At 31.2% G+C, this 21,850-nt stretch overlaps 1 protein-coding gene across 7 annotated transcripts in view; it reads right to left on the bottom strand.

Moving 5' to 3' along the window:
* Nucleotides 1-9,661: 9,661 nt before the first annotated feature.
* Nucleotides 9,662-21,850, bottom strand: part of LOC134724751 (ABC-type organic anion transporter ABCA8-like) — a 54,195-nt gene continuing 42,006 nt past the window's right edge. For all 7 annotated transcript variants that reach the window (XM_063587967.1, XM_063587966.1, XM_063587970.1 and 4 more), the window contains 8 exons: nucleotides 19,186-19,416; nucleotides 17,410-17,582; nucleotides 16,801-16,876; nucleotides 16,083-16,177; nucleotides 15,695-15,814; nucleotides 13,476-13,720; nucleotides 12,904-12,959; nucleotides 9,662-12,579 (listed from right to left, as the gene is read on the bottom strand). In XM_063587967.1, the coding sequence (XP_063444037.1) occupies nucleotides 12,478-12,579; nucleotides 12,904-12,959; nucleotides 13,476-13,720; nucleotides 15,695-15,814; nucleotides 16,083-16,177; nucleotides 16,801-16,876; nucleotides 17,410-17,582; nucleotides 19,186-19,416 (1,098 nt within the window). In that variant the 3' untranslated portion in view covers nucleotides 9,662-12,477. The remainder of the gene's footprint in view (nucleotides 12,580-12,903; nucleotides 12,960-13,475; nucleotides 13,721-15,694; nucleotides 15,815-16,082; nucleotides 16,178-16,800; nucleotides 16,877-17,409; nucleotides 17,583-19,185; nucleotides 19,417-21,850) is intronic.

The raw sequence follows: 21,850 nt of genomic DNA, 5'->3' as shown, positions 1-21,850 counted from the left end.
TTTAACAAAACGCATTTGACTTACAGGTCGAACAACTGATGTTCTTAAACCCTGCTGACTGCCATTGGCGATTGCCAAATAAATTGAGGAGGCCTCACACGAAGTATTATTAATGGATCAGACACTGGAGTTTTTATTGGAAAAACAAATATCCGATCTGAAGTGAAAACAAATTTGGAAGAAAATAAACTTCAAAAAGAAAGTTTATATAAGAAATACTCATAAATATCAAGAAGATCACTTAAAATATTTAGAAAGCTGTCATATCAAATAAAAGGTTTAATAAATAGATACCATTCTCTCACCTATAAAGAAAGATATCTTCTATTTCAAACAAGACAATGCTGAGGGCGTATACACATTTGTTTAAATAATATACTACGATTTACAATTATTTATTCGGCAAATTTTGGTTTTCATACAGTTTTAGTTTGTTACCCCGATTTTGTTTTTTTGTCCATGGATTTATGAGTTTTGAACAGAGGTATACTACTGTTGCCTTTATTTATATATCTATCAAAAAATGTTCTAAACATTAAGAACGATGAGCAATATATTCGAAATAGCATTTTGAATTTTGTGTACATTTGATATAATATTCGTGGAAATTTACCAAAATCTTTCATATTTTAAGTGTCTTTTGTTGCACTTTAGTGTTTCTGTTGTTTTCCTCTTATAGTTGAAGTGTTTTCTTCGGTTTTAGTTTATTACCCAGATTTGTTTTCTCTCAATCGATTTATGACTTTCAAACAGCGATATACTTCTGTTGCCTTTATTCAGCCTTAACCAGTATATGAGATGGTTTCATGATTGTATATTTGTATAACAGAAATAGAGACTTAACAACTAAAAAAGTGCTTGCCAACATGTGCTATTTTATTTTTAAAAAATACAAAAATTGTAGGGATATGTTCTTGAAAAACCCCCATTGTTTTCAGGATTTATGAATGATGATATATCGCGATTACAAAGGAATAGCTGATGAATATCTTTCTACAATGACAAACTACAGTCTAACTTGAACATCGCCAAGCATTATTTCCTCTCATGTATCATATGTTTATAACTTGCCCGGACCGGCAATGTCAATAGATACTTCATGCTTATCTGCCATAGTTACAATCGATGTTGCTGCTCAGAGCTTTAGATTAGGTATTTTATTTTAAGCATAAGACAACATCACCAATATTTTATCACGAATGCGTCACATGAACCGACTCCATCTTATATACTCCTTATCGAGGCCCTTAAAATGTCCGTGGTAGATTGGTCAAAGCTTTTCGAGTCAATATTTAAAATAAAGATAGATGGAACATATATATTTAATAAACTCATCATAGATACCAGGACTAAATTTTGTATATGTTACAGGCATTTTCTAAATTTAGGGATTTTGTAAAATGACTGAAATTTTTAGGCATTTTATAAAATGATTGAAATTTTTGATTAAGGCATTTACAAATTGACTATTTTTTTCAGGCATTTAAAATGCCTGAAAAAATTGCAAGGCTTTTACAAAATGCGTAAAAGACTAAAACTGAATGGAATGTACTCAAAATTTAACGACTAGAAATATCAAATTAATAATTTTATTCTATCATTAAATATTGCATGAAATTTAAACAGTAAAAGTTTTATAATTGTAATTAAATCAATCTTTTACATAAACACTGAAGATGACAATTATTTGTTGCTACATTGCTCTACTGTTGAAGTCCTTACTTATCAACGGCTTAACAACTAGACCTTTACTGGCAATTTTCCTTTTTTTGAGTTGACATTCTTCGCATATTTCTTTAAACAAATTCAGAACATGCCTTGTCACATTCGAGTACCTCTTGTTGACCTCTTTTAACATTTTATCTCTTCCACTATGTCCAGTGTTCATATGTGCTCTCATTATAATGCTGTATATTTCCTCTGCATATGCATAATATAGGATAGGATCTGTCAATGACTGTCGCTTGTTAATCATTTTTTCTACATCAACACAGTGTAACACATCAAATCTGCAATTTCAAAGTAAATGAATTTATTAATTTGTAACTTTTCAATAGTGGCCTGATACAATTAGCTTTAAAGAATATAATTTAGTAGCGGGAAAAAAGAAAGAAAAACAAAAAGGCTCAATGTTTTGTCAATGAATTGGTGCATGCTAATTTTCAAGTGGCAAATATTTCATTCATACCCAATAGGCCTATGAGGCAACTTAATGAGAGTTGTCTCATTGGAAATCATACCACATCTTCTTATTTATAATTAATGTTATTAGAATTTGTCAACTCAATTTTCATATGTGATCATGTACTTCTTTTACCTGACCATTTGGTAAAATGAGTGCATCATATTTTATTTTCAATATTTTGCAAGATGAGCAATTCATGGGAGCCTACGGATTTTCTTATCAACGCTTGTTATGAAAACTTTAAAATAAGTTAAAGCTCAACAGAAGAAATGCACCTACCTTTGCATATGATAATAATCCGACGAATGTCCTTTTTATCCAATCTTAATTTTGTTCAAAATAGTCTCATATTTTTCTTTCTTCCATATAATACTTTTCTGATTAGAATCAGAATTTTCAATTAATTGGTTTGTAAATCTATGTTATGGTAAATAACAGAATAATTAAATATATATGGAATACACGTTTAGCCAGGAACAATTTGGATTTCTTCTTAAATTAAGAACTACAGATAAGCTTTTTGTTTTTAAAACTTTGATTAATAAATATTCAAATTTAAAAAAGAAACCATTATATATTTCATTTTTATTTTGTTGACTTACGTAAAGCATTTGACTCCATTTGGAGAAAAAAGTAAAAACACAAAAATACTGAACTTCAAAAAGGAAAATCAAAAATCAAAAGGCAAAACACATCAAACGAATGGATAACAACTGTCATATTCCTGACTTGGTAAAGTCATTTTCTAATGCAGAAAAAGATGGATTGAACCTGGTTTTATAGCTAGCTAAACCTCTCACTTGTATGACAGTCGCATCAAATCCCATTACATTGTCAACGATGCATGAACAAAACAAACATACTCAAAGAGTAAAAATGTCAAAAATAGAGGTACAGCAGTCAATATTTTGTTATCATCTTAATATCACTTTAAAACAACAAATATAATGAAGAAGCACAAAAAGGCATACACCAAATTGAACCTACTCATTTAGTTTTTCTTATACGACTTAATTTATCCATGTGAAGTCTACCCGTAAAGGATAGAAGGTTTTCAGTACTGGTGTAAAATTGCGCGTTTGAAATTCGTACAGGAAGACATAAAAATAATTTTGTCGTTCAAAGTATGACGGCATGAAATGCAGAGTCACGTGAAGTAGATATAACAAAAACAGATTTAACAGTAAGAGTAATGATAATAAATAAAATACATGTGTGTTATAAAGGATGACGGGATACATAAGTACAGTTTCACGTCAAATGTATATCATAAAAAACAGACTTAACAGAAAAAGTAGTATTATTGAATGAAATAGATGAGAACAGCTTTTTTATATAAAATTTTGTCTCAGGGTATTGGCAGTAAAATGTATCAAGTAATAAAAAAATATGTATTCAACCACAAAATCTTCAATTAAGATTAATGATAAACTCACTTACTGGTATGAAGTAACTAGAGGGGTAAGACAAGGGGAGCCTTTAAGTCCCAGCCTATTCAATATTTTCATAAATGATGTACCTCAAATTTTTAAACAGGATGACTGTGATCCCTTGAAAATAGAACAGACATATATTGGAAGCCTCCTATTTGCTGATAATATTTTGATAATGTCTGAAACTAAAGAGGGTCTTCAGTCAAGTTTAAACCATGTGTTTCAATACTGTGATAAATGGCAGTTAACTGTAAATTGTAAAAAAAAAAAAAAGCTTTGATTTTAAGCACAAGTAACAATAGGAAAAATCTTAACCATTCTTTTAATTATAATGGTGACAAATTAGAGCAAATTGAAAAGTTTAAATTTCTTGGTTTGTCATTACTCAGAATGTAAATTTTATTCATTCAGCACAAGAGTTAGCCAAAAAAATATAAGAAAGTAATGTATTCTATAAAAGCATATTGTAATTCGATTCACCAGACTCCTGTAAATTTGTCAAACCATTTATTTAACTCACTCGTTAGACCAGTATTAACTTATAACAGTGAAATATGGTATATGAATGCATACTCATCCTTTTATAAAGCTTCAATTAAAGGAGATAAAAATAATAAAACAGTAGATTCTCTTAATTTCATTGACAAGAGTTCACCTGATAAAGTACTGAATAAATTTAATAAGTTAACTTTAGGGAAAAAAATGCACTTGTAATATATCTGTTCGATCTGAATTAGACAGCTACCCTATTGATTGCTTTATAAAAAGACAAACTCTTCCTTTTCATGATAGACTATTAAAGGAAGAAACTAGTCTCATACTAAAAGAGACACTAAATTTGGCAAAAACTTTCCATTATGCAGGTATTTATTCCTGGTACTTCTATGTCCCGTTTTGAACTTGCCTTTCGCCTCAAAGATCTTGGGAAAGGTAAATAACGATTCTTAACAATTTTTATACTTATTCCAAAAACAACTACGTTTGTGGTGCCATTCAATGCTTATATATTTTGTTGTGCTTACAAAAATTAAAAAAATATCATGGTTTTAATTTCTATGCAGAGTTTTATGAAATTGATTGTCGTTTCTTCGTCGTCCATAGTTCATTTAGAATAGCGTTCAACTTGTCAGTTTCTTTCGACTGATTTTTGTTTTGTGTTTTGCTTGCTCCTTGTTATCTTCGGCCTCTAGTTATTCCGATTTAACCATTTTAATTTCACAGAGAAAAGTAATAATTTTATAGGAAATGAATTTTGCAGTATTCATTATAGTTTCTTTTAAAAGGATTGATATACTGGTTATTTTTTTTACCTGCTTACGAAAAGCCTTTGTATTTCTAATATTCGATCTTCTGCATCCTGAATATTTTTCATTTCACTCTCATAAAGTAGACTGGTTCATTGTTTTAAAGCAGTAGAAATATTGTTGGCTAGATATGTAGTAGAATTTTTCTGTAAACTTAATAATGAGCAACTAAATAATGCCTGTAATCAACATTAAATAATGTTTAGAGATACTAACAATAGTTAATACTAGTACGCTTATATCAGATACAACAAAAACTACCGACACAAAATTATGTTAATGCTTATGTTTTCCTGATTTATCATCCAAGAGGTATGATTTTTATAATATGATTTATCATAAGACCTCTGTAAGGAAACAATATTGAGTTCTAAATATCAAAAGAAAAAAATCGACTTATATGTATATATAACGAAAACAATCTAAACATTAAATGATTTAAAATAGTTGAACTTTTGAATACGGAATGTATAAACGTTAAATGTCAATTTAATGAGATTCATAACAATTGTCACAAAAGAGCAACATTCAAAGTGCTTATAATTACAAAATGCTCTGTAAAAGGTAGTGTACAAGGTTTCCTGCTGCAATATCCATGGTGATGGCTCCTCATTTAGTGAATGTATTCTAGAACGTCTGAAATGAGTTCGTTTAGTCAAAATTAAAACTTTTTTATTCGAGCATCACTCGTGTAGTAGAATACAAACTGATTACAGGATAGTTATCAATATAGTGGAACTAATTAAACCACTAGGGAATTTAGGTCCCTGAAATGAACTAATGAACCTTATGGTCAAAATATTTCATTATCTAAAAAGCAAAATAACATTTAACGATTTTTTAGTTGTTTTTCTTATAAGCTTTGAACTGTAAATATGAACAAAGCCTGAACAAATCCATATATAATTAATAAATATTGCCTCAAACAATCATAAAAGAGGGACGAAAGACACCAAGGGACAGTCAAACTCGTAAATCTAAAACAAACTGACAACGCCATGGCTAAAAATGAAAAAGAAAAACAGAAAAACAATAGTACACATGACACAACATAGAAAACTAAAGAATAAACAACACGAACCCCACCAAAAACTAGGGGTGATCTCAGGTGCTCCGGAAGGGTAAGCAGATCCTGCTCCACATGCGGCACCCGTCGTGTTGCTTATGTGATTACAAATCCGGTAAATAGTCTAATTCGGTAGGTCAAATTCATGAAAGGGAAGGGGATTGTAGTTACGACGTAAGGAACATATCCGATATCATTTGTGAAACGGTTATTCCATACCGGTCAACCAACTCGTGGTGGCGTCCGTAAAATTTACGAAGGGATGATTTCAACTTCACCATTTGGAACTCTTGGTTTAATAGCTTCCTTGTGAGCAGTAACCCTCTATCAAGAAAATCATGATAGGAAATGCAAGCACGGGAATATCGTATCAAGTGATATATGTGATAACACCTTATTCAACCTGTCTTGCTTTATCATTATATTATTGACAACTGGACTAAGTCGCGTGTGTCTATTTTTCTGTGATGGACCTTATACTATGTATTCGGGTTTTGTTTTCTGTAATTAGTTAATACTTCAGTTTCATTATGTATATCTTTTATATTCATTTGATAAAATTTACTGTTTGCAATAGCATAAATTGTTCTATTATCTATCAAAGTAATAAGGATGTTCTTATCCCAAGCATAAAAACATAGCCGTGTTTGACACAACCTTTTTCAACTTTTGATCTTCAGTGCTGTACAACTTTGTAATTTTTTCCCCTTTCGAGCTTTTATATCTGGGCGTTACTGGTGAGTCTTGCGTGGACGAGGCGCTTTTTTGTTTGGCGTATTGAATTTTAAACCTGATGCCTTTTGTTATCGATTAATAATGTGTTTCTTTATCTAATACGTTCTCCTATTTATTTGTATTGTAGTCCTGTAATATCATGTTGTCATTTCAATTTTATATTCAACATTGCCATTTAAGTGCGAGGTTTGGCATGCCACAAAACCAGGTTCAACCCACCATTTTTATCTTTAAAAATGTCCTGTGCCAAGTCAGGAAAATGGCCATTGTTATCTTATACTAGTAGTTCGTTTCTGTGTGTGTAATATTTTAATGTTGTGTTTCCGTTGTGTCGTTTGTTTTCACTTATATTTGAGTGTGAATTCACATTACTATAAGACGTGATACGGTACTTTTCTATCCCAAATTCATGTATTTGGTTTTGATGTTATATTTGTTATTCTCATCGGATTTTGTCTAATGCTTAGTCCGTTTCTATGTGTGTTACATTTTAATTTTGTGTCGTTGTTATCCTCTTATATTTAATGCGTTTCCCTCGGTTTTAGTTTGTTACCCCAATTTTCTTTTTGGTCCATAGATTTACGAGTTTTGAACAGCGGTATACTACTGTTGCCTTTATTTAGATTAGTTTGATATGAATTTCAGAATTCATAATCCATATGTGGTGGGCATGAGGTATGATTTAACGCGCCTATTAATGTGCTTCTAATAATATATGTGTGTGTGAGAGATTTATAACTGCGTGTCTGAAATACTGTACTTTAATTTTGTGTTAACTTAATAGTGTACATATTTTAACTAAGTAATTTATACTGTAATTGAATGTTTTAACATAAAAATCATATCTTGAGTTTATATCTTAATTTAATCCTTTTGCACCATCGAGATTATTTGAGCGCACTTTAGGCAGTATGTTTTAAAAATATTGAATTCACTGAGTGAACAATCACAACTTAGCCTGGATCCAGCACAAAATCTGCAAATATCAGCATATATGAATTAATCACTTGTAGTACATTGCAAGAGTAAGGTTCCAATATGTGAAACAATTTCATATTACGGAAAAATTTACCGTGTAAATTAAGAAACAATTTTCTATTGTTTGTTTCCTGCTTGTGAAACGATTGCATAAGGTCTTTGTTTGACAGGTCTACAGGAACTTATTAGACAACTCGACCACCAAAGTATCTTTTTTCTTGTTTTAAAGAAATGGTGTCTGAACTCAAATGTATATTTTGGGCTAACAAATCTTTTCAAGTATCCCACATTTAAATGGCCAACTCGAAATATTTTACACGACTAGGTTTAAACAAAAAATATTTATATGATATCAGTCAAAGTGTCGGACTGGATTACAACACGGACTACTTAAACACATCAACCGAACGTATAACAACTTTCATATTCCTGACATGGTACAGACATGTTATCATTTAGAAAATGGTGGATTAAACCAGGTTTTATAGCTAGCTAAACCTCTATAAGTTGCACCTCTGTAAAAATAGACAATACAAATGCCCATTGAAACTCCTATAACGACTAAAATTGTGCCACTTTTACAATGCTTTCAGTAAAAAAAAAGTTATCCTAGAATGGCAAATTCATATGCACAACTATGTCAATATAATGGAATTTGACGCGACTGTATTACTTCGGCCACCAAAGTATCTTTTTTCTTGTTTTAAAGAAATGGTGTCTAAACTCAAATGTATATTTTCTACATTTGAAAATGCCTGTACCAAGTCAGGAATATTACAGTTCTTGTCCATTCGTTTTTGATGTGTTTTGTCATTTGATTTTGGACTTTCCGATTAGATTCTCCTCTGAGTTGAGTATTTTTGTGATTTTACATTATACAATATAGAGGTTAGGCTAGCTATAAAACCAGGTTCAATCCACCATTTTGTACATAAGAAAATGCCAGTACCAAGTCAGGAATATGAGTTGTTGTCCGTACCTTGATGTGTTTGAGTATTGATTTTCCCATATGATTAGGAACTTGCTGTTTTGAACTTTCCTCAGGGTTCAGTATTTATGTGATTTTACTTACTACTAGTTTTTTAAAAGTCAAAACAAAGAGTTGTGTGGCATATGTCTAACATTTCTTACCTCAACCTTCAAAAGGTTAAACTTGTATAAATTCAGAACAAACCGTACCATTTCTTATAATACAATTTGACGGCTATACATGTGTACTTATACTGGTAGAATTCCAAAGTTGTCCAACTATGAGATAAAACATGGAGATCAGATCTTGGAACCAGTGTGTAATCAAAACAAAATATTTTGTAATATTTAATATCTCCCAAAAATAGGTAAGGTTTATGAAACAACTGTATTTACAAAATGCAACCTGAACCATATATTTGGAAAAAGTTGTTTGTTGATTCAATATTGTGTACTGACTTTTTCATTTTGTAAGATAAAAGTCTAGAACAGAAAATTAATCTAATGTGTTGTATGATAGCCGTCTCTTAAACATATAGCCCATAATTTTTTTATTCATGCTGAAATGTATACAACAGTTCAGACATTTAGTATTTATGAAATACAGATGGGCACTTATAAAGGCACCCTCAACCATTCACTTTTTAGGTGAAAGAAAGTTGAAATAAACATCATTGAAGGCCGTACTTTAACCTATAATGGTTTACTTTTTAAATTGTTATTTGGATGGAGAGTTGTCTCATTGGCACTCACACCACATCTTCCTATATCTATCATCATAGATACCAGGATTGAATTTCTATTTTAACACCATACACGAGTTTCGTCTACGAAAGACTCATCAGTGACGCTCGATTCACAAAATGTTTAAAGGCCAAATAAAGTATGAAGTTGAAGAGCATTGATGACCAAAAATTCCTAAAAGTTTTACCAAATGAAGCTAAGGTAATAACAACAGTTATAGATAAGCAGCATAAAAAATAAACGAAAATAGTTTTACAGATATTAATATTTATCTCAAATACATACATATGTAAAAATGTGTAGTTTTCAAGAATAACTATAACAATAATAAATACAAGTACAAGATATGGCTACAGACGAATAGATTAAGTGTTCTTTGACAATTAAAATTCACATTGATATAGTTTGTTCAGTTAATTGTCAAACATACATATACCTAAAGGTAATAGTGGAAATGAGACAGATGAACATGATGATCAGTTCAATTAAAAGACTTCTAGCACCATACACAAGAAACACATACAAAAGGACAGCACACATGGAAATTGAATCCATACCAAGTACAAAGGAATAGACCTTAATGCTATTCTACAAAGGAATAGACCTTAATGCTATTCTGAAATCCAAGAGAATCTTTGCCTCTTGTTCTATGAAGGCATATAGCAATCATCTTTTCATTTTAGTGTTCTTTATTTCTATATTGTTGTCAAAATTTTACAGTACCTTTGTGGTTACCAGTAATGAAAGACAAATGGTGATATAGTGTATTAAAAATTAAATTAAACTTCATCTAAACAAATAATTTGAAAAGCCTTTGCATAGGAAGAAAAAAAAGTTCACATCTAGAGACAAGTCATGCTATGTGTTTTGACCCTAGAAACCAGGATCCAGAGGCAAGAACAACAATGACTCAGTGTTTAAAATGAACATAATTTAAATTAAGACCTGTAATTTTGGCATCAATGAAATAATTTTAACATGTGTTTACAAATTAAATGAAACACTACATTTATCAAACAACAACATCTTTCAACAATAACCCATCAGAACTTGGTAGAAAAACTGTGGCGATTTGTAAAAAATAAACAGTGTGGTTCTTACTAATTCCTTGTCAGTGACCTAAAGGCAGGAGTCGAAATTAGCGCTTGTCCGGTGGTCCGAGAACAGTAGAATTTGGGTCGGACCAGTAGACTTTGTCAGGTGGTGGTCCGGTGGACCAGTGGAAAATTGTCGATTAAAATTACTGATTGCACTGCAATCTCAATATATTTATAAAAAAAATACCTGCGAAATAAATTACACGGTACTGGGGGATTATTTATATATATATATCATTTTGTCGAATGAACGTAATTTTTTTAGGACCAGTAGATATAGAGCCGGACCAGTAGATTTTTGTCCACTGGTCCGGCTGGCCAGTACACAATAAAGCTTAAATTCGACCCCTGCCTACAGGTATAAGGGTAGATAACTGTAGAAATACCTAGTAAATATATAGAATAACCATACATTGTCTCAAACTATAAATTTTATTTGTACAAGGCTTAGAATCCGGTAGAAAACAAGGCTTTGCAGAGCCCTTCTACCATTTTGAGCCGAGTACAAATAAAATTTATTATTGGGGACAAATATTGATATTCTTTATAAACTGCAACTCCTATAGCTATTCTAATTGATTTACGGGTAAAAACATCATTTTAATTTGGAACAAACAATGTAAAATTTCTGCGAACCTGCATATTTTATTGACATCACAAGTACACTCCACAGAACAAATTGTAAACATCAAAAACAAGGAGATTTACAGTCAGTGACTGTATATCATAAATGAATTTACGGTCAATGCAATTTGACTGCCCAAATAGCATAGTTACAGTATATAAATAAACAGTGTAGGATCCTTGCTTAACAGTTGAGTCAGGCAGATTAAAATGTTATGTTAAAGTTAACAACAAACTGTGGGATATCACCGATTCATAATAATTGTCTAAAAATATTAAGCTCATACATTAAAAATAACTTTAAAATGTTTTTAAAATCTATAATAATTTAAGTTAAAAGTCTTGACATATTGACCATTATGATTTTATAACACCTTTGATCATCTTTTGATTATAATAATGGAATCAATGTCTTAATTTTCCTACACTATTCTCAAATGCAGACCTGTTAAAACTACATACACACACATTTATTAAAAAACAAATGCCATGTTTAGTAATGGAAAACACTTCAAATTATGCTCATTAGAAAAACAATTTTTTAGTGTTCACAAATTTGGTAATCAGTAATTAAAATGCTAAGTAATAATTAAAATATATAAAATAAAAATTGTAACTTCAATTTTTCTTTCTTGAATACAACATGTGGATGGACAGAACAAATGGATGAACAGACAAACAAAGAGACAAACACATCACATTCATACCTGCCAACTGTCACTATTTGCAAGGGGATTTCCCCCATGGAAATTTAGAGAAGAGCAATTTTGTCCACAATTTTAGACCAAACATTAAATTTATGATGACTATGGGCTTGTAAAAGTATGAAGAAACCAAAATCAACTTTTAAATGTACTTGAAGGCCCCCTTGAAGGATTTGTAGGACTATTAGAGCCATCTTGACCGTAAAACCCTCATTGGCATTTTGAAAAGCTGGCAGGTAAGCAAATTACACACTGGCTCCTGTCTTATTTAACAAATATTATCACATTAAGTTCTTAAAATAGAGAAATATACACACTCATTCATGTTACCTAAAAAGTACCATCTAAAACAATTTTACATATCTTGGAATATTACATTTATTTGATCACTGAATTGCATCTTGTATATTTAATCATCACACAGAGCAAACAAATGGCAACAAGTTAATGCCATACAAATGGCAACAAGTAAATGCCATACAAATGGCAACAAGTTAATGCAAAACAAATGGCAACAAGTAAATGCCATACAAATGGCAACAAGTTAATGCAAAACAAATGGCAACAAGTAAATGCCATACAAATGGCAACAAGTTAATGCCATAACAAAGTGTAAACACTACAGCACCAGTCTATTGTCAAATAACAAGGGAGGATGCTCTTGTGTCATCTATCTGATCATCATCTTCATGGTCACCAGCATGCTCATCCAACTGCCTTTTAGCAAATTCAATAAACACCTAAAAGAAGAAAAAAACTCTATAAGTCTAAATACAATATAATATAATATAGTTCAATATAAATTTACAGTTCTTAGAAAAATTGATTGGCTCTGCTTATACATAGAATTCTGATGTCTAAATACTGCTCATTTTTTACCTTCTTTATAAAAACAAATACATTTCCCAGAACAATTGAATGACTTTGTCTAGAACAGGCATATACAATTTTGAGGTCCAAATTTCTATCCTCCTTCTTTCATTGTCTTTTATAAATTTGTAAGACAAACTGAGGACACAGTATGATACATGTAAACTTATACATTAGATATTTAAGGTACTTACCTGTTCCAATGTGGACTGACTGAAGCTGTACTCTTCCATTCCATGGTGACGCTTACCTGAAATATAAATGGTCATCAATAAAAATATAACAGCATAATCGTCTTCAAATTATCAAATAGTTTATATGTTATCTGGTGGATATGTATTGTTTTCACTTAATCATTATAAAATATCTAATTGAAAGGAGATAAAAACAGAAAATCTTCAATGTTCACTAATTTTGCCCAAGCTCTCCTAGTGTCCAACACACCTTACACATTATTGCAATTTTTTGGCCGGATTGTATAACCCCCCAACCTATGAAATCCTTCAGTAGCTCTTGGGATGATATTGAGTGTTTTTACTTGATACAGGTGTAATGTTGAAACAGCCAGATGATGTCTAATTATTTAAGAAAAAACATAAAATCAATTTTACATATCAAATTTCATAAGAGAATATTGAGGTAGAAGAAAATTTATCCTATGAGTACAAGACTAAAAGACAATATATGAAGAAACATTAAAGATATATGTTAAGATGATTATTGTATAAACTGACTCCAAACTCCAAACAAACTCATAAATATTTACCTTCTTCTAGGGAGGCAAAGACATTAGCTAATGACGGAACGTCCTCCTTTGGTACTTTGAACTGGGCATAGGTTCCAAACTTCTCTAATGTTACAGCATTGGGAAATAGAGACACAACATAGTTTTGTAACTCCTCTAATCTGTGAGCTTGTTCTTCGTCAGTGATGTCTTCTATTTTAAGTTTGACTTCCAATAAATATCCACTACTATATTTATTCTTTAAATGCTGAGTTGCACCAATACATCTGTTAACACATTCAAAAATTTATTTTTTGTAACAACATATTTTAAAAATACTAATGAAATATAAATAAGTGTACAATTCATTCAACCGCAAATCAGTGAACATAAACAGATTAAATACATGTTAGGTTTTTTTTAATTTCCCAAAAACAATGGGAAAAAATTTATGAGATAATGTGAAAGCATAACAAAGTTTAAAATATTGCTTTATTATTCATGATTTAAGTCTAATAAATCTAGATGAACTGATAAAATACTAGAGAAACTGCTAGATTTTCGATTTCATGATTTTGATAAAGTCTACATACAATAGATATAAGAAGATGTGGATTGAGTGCCAATGAGACAACTCTCCATCAAAGCTTTAATAGAATAGCTTAACTTGTATATCTACTAAATCCACAAAATTTGGTAACCCACAAGAAATAATGAATCCACATTAAGGAGTTTAGAAGGAGTTGTGTATACAAAATAGGCATCCCAGATAAAACTATGACAAAGTTCAGAATATGCTAATGGAAACCCTAACTAGAGGCTCCAAAGAGCCTGTGTCGCTCACCTTGGTCTATGTGAATATTAAACAAAGGACGCATTTGAATTCATGACAAAATTGTGTTTTGGTGATGGTGATGTGTTTGTACATCTTACTTTACTGAACATTCTTGCTGCTTACAATTATTTCTATCTATATTGAACTTGGCCTAAAAGTTTCAGTCAAAAATGTTAGTTAAAATTTACAAATTTTATGAAAATTGTTAAAAATTGATTAAAGGACAATAACTCCTTATGGGGTCAATTGACCATTTTGGTCATGTTGACTTATTTTTAGGTCTTACTTTGCTGTACATTGTTGCTGTTTACAGTTTATCTCTATCTATAATAATATTCAAGATAATAACAAAAAACAGCAAAATTTCCTTAAAATGACTAATTCAGGGGCAGCAACCCAACAACAGGTTGACCGATTCATTTGAAAATTTCAGGGCAGATAGATCTTGACCTGATTTACTCCCTGTCAGATTTGCTCTAAATGCTTTGGTTTCTGAGTAATAAGCCAAAAACTGCATTTTACCCCTATATTCTATTTTTAGCCATGGCGGCCATCTTGATTGGTTGGCCAGGTCATGCCACACATTTTTTAAACTAGAAACCCAATGATGATTGCAGCCAAGTTTGTTTTAATTTGGCCTGGTAGTTTCAGAGGAGAAGATTTTTGTAAAAGATTACTAAGATTTACGAAAAATGGTTAAAAATTGGCTATAAAGGGCAATAACTCCTAAAGGGGTCAACTGACCATTTTGATTATGTTGACTTTTTTGGAGATCATACTTTGATGAACATTATTGCTGTTTACAGTTTATCTCTATCTATAATAATATTCAAAATAATAACCAAAAACAGCAAAATTTCCCTAAAATTACCAATTCAGGGGTAGCAACCCAACAATGGGTTATCCGTTTCATCTGAAAATTTCAGGGCAGATAGATCTTAACCAGATAAACAATTTAACGCGTGTAAGATTTGCTCTAAATGCTTTGGTATTTGAGTTATAAGCCAAAAACTGCATTTTACCCCTAAGTTCTATTTTTAGCCATGGAGGCCATTTTGGTTGGTTGGCCGGGTCACGCCACACATTTTTTAAACTAGATACCCCAATGATGATTGTGGTCAAGTTTGGTTTAGTTTGGCCTGGTAGTTTCAGAGGAGAAGATTTTAGTAAAAGTTAACGACGCTGGACGCCGGACGCCAAATGATGAGAAAAGCTCACTTGGCCCTTTGGGCCAGGTGAGCTAAAAACAATATAATTCATAACATTGGAACATAATGAAAATGAAAATTGACACTTTGACAGAATGATGTTATTGTATGCAATAGTTGATGATGTTAGTTTTTAACGACCTTGACTGGCTATACAACCCCACACACAGTAGACTTCTTTATCAAATGAATGTAGGTGACCTAGATTAAATACTTACTCAAGCTTTCCATTGACCATGATCGCAACTCTTGTACATAAGGCGTCTGCTTCTTCCATATAATGTGTCGTTAAAATAGCACCACGTTCTGTTCCACTGAAACTGGAACTAATAGTGTCCCTAGAAACAAAAGTGATCAAAAATCAAACTCTGTGTCATTGTCTATAAAGTAACTGCTTATTTGAATTCCTCAGTTCAATAATATTACACTGCAATATGATCAAATAATCCTTCAAATCCCCCTTTCCCATTTGTTTCTTAAAACAAAACACAAATGTTATGGCTTAATATAGTGTCCTAAAAGTTCTCCCCTCCAGGGGGATATTACATAAGAATGGAACATAAGATATAAATAACTTGTTCTACTGTGCATGCTGTGTGTACATACCAGAGAAATCTTTTTGATTGTGGGTCCATTCCTGTTGAAGGTTCATCCATTAGCACCACTTTAGGTTGACCAAGCATACTGATTATATAACTTAGCTACAATATCAAAACAAAAATGGTTAAATCAAAACATAATAAAGTTTAATGAATTCACTTGAAACACAAAAATCTTAAAAAGACACATCTTGTAATGGAAACAAATACACGATTTCATAATTCAATCATGTGCTACATGTACTTATGAAAAAATTCATGCCATAAAAATTACAAATTTGAATTTTCTGACATACTTCTGTGAATGAAAAGAAGATGCTTTTCCAATTCAATAATTGAAAGTTCTTACTATGCACTAATTTTTTTTAAGTCAGTTAAACATTTATCTAAATTAATGCAAAATTGTATGTAACGTTCAATTTGATTGGATAACATCACAAACCCTCATGGTATCATTCACAATTGATGCCATGAAAACTTAAGCACAAGTGCAGACCAAGTATGATAGATTTTAAATTGATGATTTGACGTTGTTTTCAGTTAGGTGGAGATAACAGTATTGTATTTTAAGCCCTGACATCATCAATTTGATTTTCTTTGGTCACAAAATTGAGTTTACTGGTGATGCACCACATTTATCTCCTAAATAGACAAAATGGCATCTGTACACACTTGATTTTGTACATGCATCTCAGTATCATACAGATATATATTAAATCATTTACCTTTCTCTTTGTACCGCCTGACAATTTTTTTGCCATTTTTCCTGCATGCTCCTCCAACTTTAATTCTTTTATATAACTAAAAGTAAGAGAAATCATTTTAATGCGTTTAAGTAACTGGTAAATATTAGCAACAAGTGTAAAAATGGCTATTTATAGTAAGCAGATAATTAAAACATTCCTAAAAACTTTTGTATATTAGGAGCATTAGTCATCGAAGAAGGTTGATGATATCTTTTTTTTTTAAAGAGACGCTGTCTTTAGACAGAAAATTGATTTTTAAAATATTGATATACATGTCTTTGTTCCTCTCTGCTACAGTGTCTTGGCTAAATCAAATTCTTTTGTTAATTTGAAAATTACTAAAATATATGAACTCCTCGTCATTATTCAAAGGGATCATATTTTCAAAACTAACTTATAGTTTAGTGTTTGTCTCCTTGACATCATCAGTTCCCTTATTTATTTTCATAGATAATTCAACAAACCAGTCTTACTCTTATTTGTTACCATTACAGAATTTACATCTTTAATATTCTGACCACAAAATTTGATTTTACAAAAGTTGAAAAGGACCAAAAAAAAAATATATTTTCTGACTATTTTACTTACTAATTGATGACATTTTCAATATCTTTTTTTGGAATGCCTCTGATGGCAGCATAAGCTCTAAGATGATCATCAAGCTGAACTAAATCCCACAATGCATCATGCTGGGGACAGTATCCAAGCACCTTAAAGGCCTCTGACATGCTGGATCTTACATCGTGCCCTCCTACATGTACCTAAAATAAACAAATATACAAACTGAAAACATCAGTAGGTCTAATAGGAATGTGTTTGGACATACTGGATTAATAACAATCTGGTGCCCCCTCTAGCATGTATGAGGGTCTGTATGTGGGGAGACCTTCTTTTTTGTATTATTCAATTTTGATATCATTTTACTCTATTTTTTATATATGAATATCCCATTAATCTCTATTTTTTTTGTCTACTCTTTGGGCCTATATTTCATAGCATTGGTCACTTTTTCTCTTAGAAGTACATGTAAGCAGGTTTCTGCAAACCTCCATATGATAATCAGTTTAAATAGCTTAATTTTTCCAATTAAAGAATACTGTAAACCGGGAAATTTTCACGCCGTCTTTATTTCGCGATTTGCCAAGTCAATCTAGATTCGTGTTGTTTTAAATTCGTGTTTTTCCGTTGTCCCGAAAAAATATCTTTAAATTTTAAAACTGCACATTTTTTGTGTACCGTTAATTAGTGAACTATATTATACTTGTATGTCGGTAGTAACTTAATCTGATATCAATCAATAAATTGTTTGGACGAGTGAATAGTTTTCATTTGTAAATTGGGAATTAGACTTGAGATAATTTGTAATCCATTTGTCATTATTATGAATAAATATTTTATTACCAAATGTCTTTGTATATAAACTTTAAGAATCAAAGGTAAAGTAGTGTTCATTAAAAAAATGTTGGTATACATTTGTCGTCGACATATACTTTTTGTCCGATCATGTGCTTCAAGTAAATTTTGTTCATGATTAATACTTCGATATAGGTAGGAAACACATTTTTTCAGCTAAATATTCACGGTAGTTTTATTTTTGCATACCAACTGCTACCGCGAAAATAGCGAAAATATAACTACCGCGAAAATTTCCTGATTTACAGTACATTGCTGATAACCAAAATCAGTATCAATTTTAAAAGATCATATTAATTCAGAAGTATTATGAACATACTAATATATCGTCGCTGTTATGCAAAAACCTCGTATCTCAATTTTTTGCGGAAATCTTTTTATCGATTATTTTGGATTAAGTATGTATGTTCCATTGTATGCGAAAATATCTGATCTTCTAACCAATCATTAATCTGAATTCTGACATATGACGAAAAAGTGTAGTCGGATTGGTGAGACATTATGTTGTGCGAAAATATCGTATTTCAAAAGAAAAACATTTTGCCCGGCAGCTGACATTATAACAGGAAGAGTTTAATCAATTTCGGGTTCGCAACGCTAATATATTAGCTTAAGAATAAGGAAAAGCTTTGAAAATACAATATAGTAGCAGAAAGTTTTGCTCGTCTTGGTAATTGATTGGTTAAAAGATCAGATATTTTGGCATACAAAGGAACATACATATTTAATTCTAAAAAAGCGATAAAAGATTTCAGTTTTTACTGCCTGGTGTAAAATTATCAAAACCTTAGATACGAGGTTTTTGCATAACAGCGACGATATGTCCATTTAATCTTTATCCCTTGGAAATGTTTTATGATCCCAATAATCTGATGACAGGACATACTAGATAAAGAATCTGCCTTGAATTGTAGCAAGATCCCCAAACAATATCAGAGATATAGAACTAACCTTTCCCTTGGTTGGTCCAACCTCTGCAATAACCATATTCAAGGTGGTAGTTTTTCCAGCTCCATTGGGACCAAGAAGTCCAAGTACTTCACCACTCTCTACAGCAAAGGATGTATTTCTAACAACAACCTTGACCTTTCCTTCTCCCTGGATCTTTTTACCTCCCTTTCTTTTCTGCTTTCCCCTTTTTGCAAATTCTTTTCTTAAATTTTCCACCATTACCACAGGGTACTGAAATAAAATTTAAATGATTTTCTAATACATGTATTAATTATGAATGAACTGATCTCATTAATTAATTTTTACTGCTGTACTGTTTCCATGAATATTAATTACCCCGCTAAACTTTTCTTTCAAACTTCATAATTATAACATTCATCTTAATATTTGTAAAAAAAATTAAGTCCCTGCACCCTTTTCAATATTTTGTTAAGTTGATTGCTATTTTAATCCCATTTTAACTGATCAGTTAATCTAAATAAATTAAATTTTAATCATCTTCTCTTTGCATTTTTTATTTATACAACAAGCTTGTATGAGCAGGGAATGTCAATGCTATGGGTGTGTGAAAACTTTGGGTAGGTTTGTTTATTTTTGCGTTCAAGGATAAAAATTAGAATGCTGTTCTTGATGCAACTTCCTGATCAACTTCATGCTAATTTACCAAATTAACAAATATTTAAGCCCAGGTTCACAAACTAGGACATAACAAAAGCAGTAGAACCAGTAACCACAAAGAACAAACTCCTTTATATAAAATAGGCCTCTTTTTCATGCTTCATAATATTTCATAATGATGCAGATTTAAGATGAACAAAAGGAGGAATCATAAACAAATGGAAGAACAAACAAATAAATGAATGCATGGACTGATGGACGGACTTCCCCATCACTGTATACCAACTGGTTTAAAAAGCTGGGGATATGAACATTATATATGACAAGCATAATATCTTTAACATTAGTTACTTATGTTTTTTTTTAGATATCAACAATTTATTCAAGTTTGGTTTAAGAAAGTTCTCGACTCAGTTTCAAAATAAAAAGCTTTTCATAACACCAGTACATGTATATATTGATAGGGAATTAAAAAAGAAAACAAAAGAGCGCAAAAAAATATAGGTCCATGTGCTTGTTTTCGGAATTTTAGCCATTGAAATTTTGGCAGTAAAATGTTCTCATTTGATTTTTCATAGCTTCATCATTGACAATATGAAAAAGAAGATGTGGTATGATTGCCAATGAGACAACTATCCTCAAAAGACCAAAATGATACAAACATTAACAACTATAGGTCACTGTACGGCCTTCAACAATGAGCAAAGCCCAAACCGCATAGTCAGCTATCAAACGGCCCCGATAAGACAATGTAAAACAATTCAAACGTGAGTTTAATTTCCAAAAAAAATATTAAAAAATAACAAAGATTTTATAAGACTTTTACAGATGGCTTATAATTATACTTGTAAAAGATTTATAAAAAGAAAGATGGGGGTTTGTGTGCTCCTTTTTAAGGAATTCAAAAGGATAAAACAAGAGGATTTCGAAAATCTGACAAACAAGAATGTGTTCACAGTACACGGATGCCCCACTCGCACTATCATTTTATATGTTTACTGGACCGTGAAATTGGAATAAATTCTCTAATTTGGCATTAAAATTAGAATGATCTTATCAAAGGGAACATGTATACTAAGTTTCAAGTTGATTTGACTTCAACTTCATCAAAAACTACCTTGACCAAAAACTTTAACCTGAAGTGTAACAGACGGACGAACAGACGCACAGACCAGAAAACATAATGCCCCTCTACTATCGTAGGTGGGGCTTAAAAATCCAAAACATGACTAGCAAACATCCTTAAACATATTTTATTGTCCAAATTCTTTGCAAAGTAGAGGATCTTCTTTAAATAAATGAGATCTGTATATGTACTGATTGCTATCAAATTACATTAATTATCTGATATTTGGTGAATTTAATGATCTTTTCAGCTAATTTAATTACATTAGCATATTACTGTGACTTGACTGTACGTGTTGCATTCCACCGATAGCAATTCATCTAAAGTTCTGTCCAAATTGCAACTTATCATAATATCAAACAGTAAACCAAACTTTTAAACTTTTTTAAAATAAAAATTTAAACAACCGCTGCAGAAAACAGTCAAGTCAACATAGTGCAAGGGGTAAAATAAGCATACTTACAATGCTATTAGACTTAAGTTCAATTGAATTGGTATAGCGAAATCGAGCCTGAAAGTTTCAAAATCATTGTGATGCTTAAAAATATTTATATTTTCTCCCTTTAAAAACTTTAAAACTTTAAAAGAACATATTGAAGCTTAAAGTATATTTCACCAAGTATTAGATATTTATATAAAAGAAGCTATTGAGAAGCCTGAGAAAAACACTAATTTAAAATAAATAATTTAAAAACTTAAATTTGGACATTTACACAATAGCAATCCAGTGGAAACTAAAGGCTAATAGGAATTTAAGGGCATACGATACAGTTACAGGAGAGGTAATGACGTTGCTAACATAATTTGTTATTTTCGCGACGTCAAACTGTGATATATCGGGAAAAGATGCATTTTTCGACTGATTTTTATCATTCAAACTGATTTAATTTGAAAACGGGTTCATGGACCCCTATTTTTCAA

This window comes from Mytilus trossulus, chromosome 7, assembly GCF_036588685.1.
Source record: "Mytilus trossulus isolate FHL-02 chromosome 7, PNRI_Mtr1.1.1.hap1, whole genome shotgun sequence".
Taxonomy (NCBI): Eukaryota; Metazoa; Mollusca; class Bivalvia; order Mytilida; family Mytilidae; genus Mytilus; species Mytilus trossulus.
The sequence above is the reverse complement of the archived record's forward strand: the minus strand, read 5'-3'. Positions and strand labels throughout refer to the sequence as shown.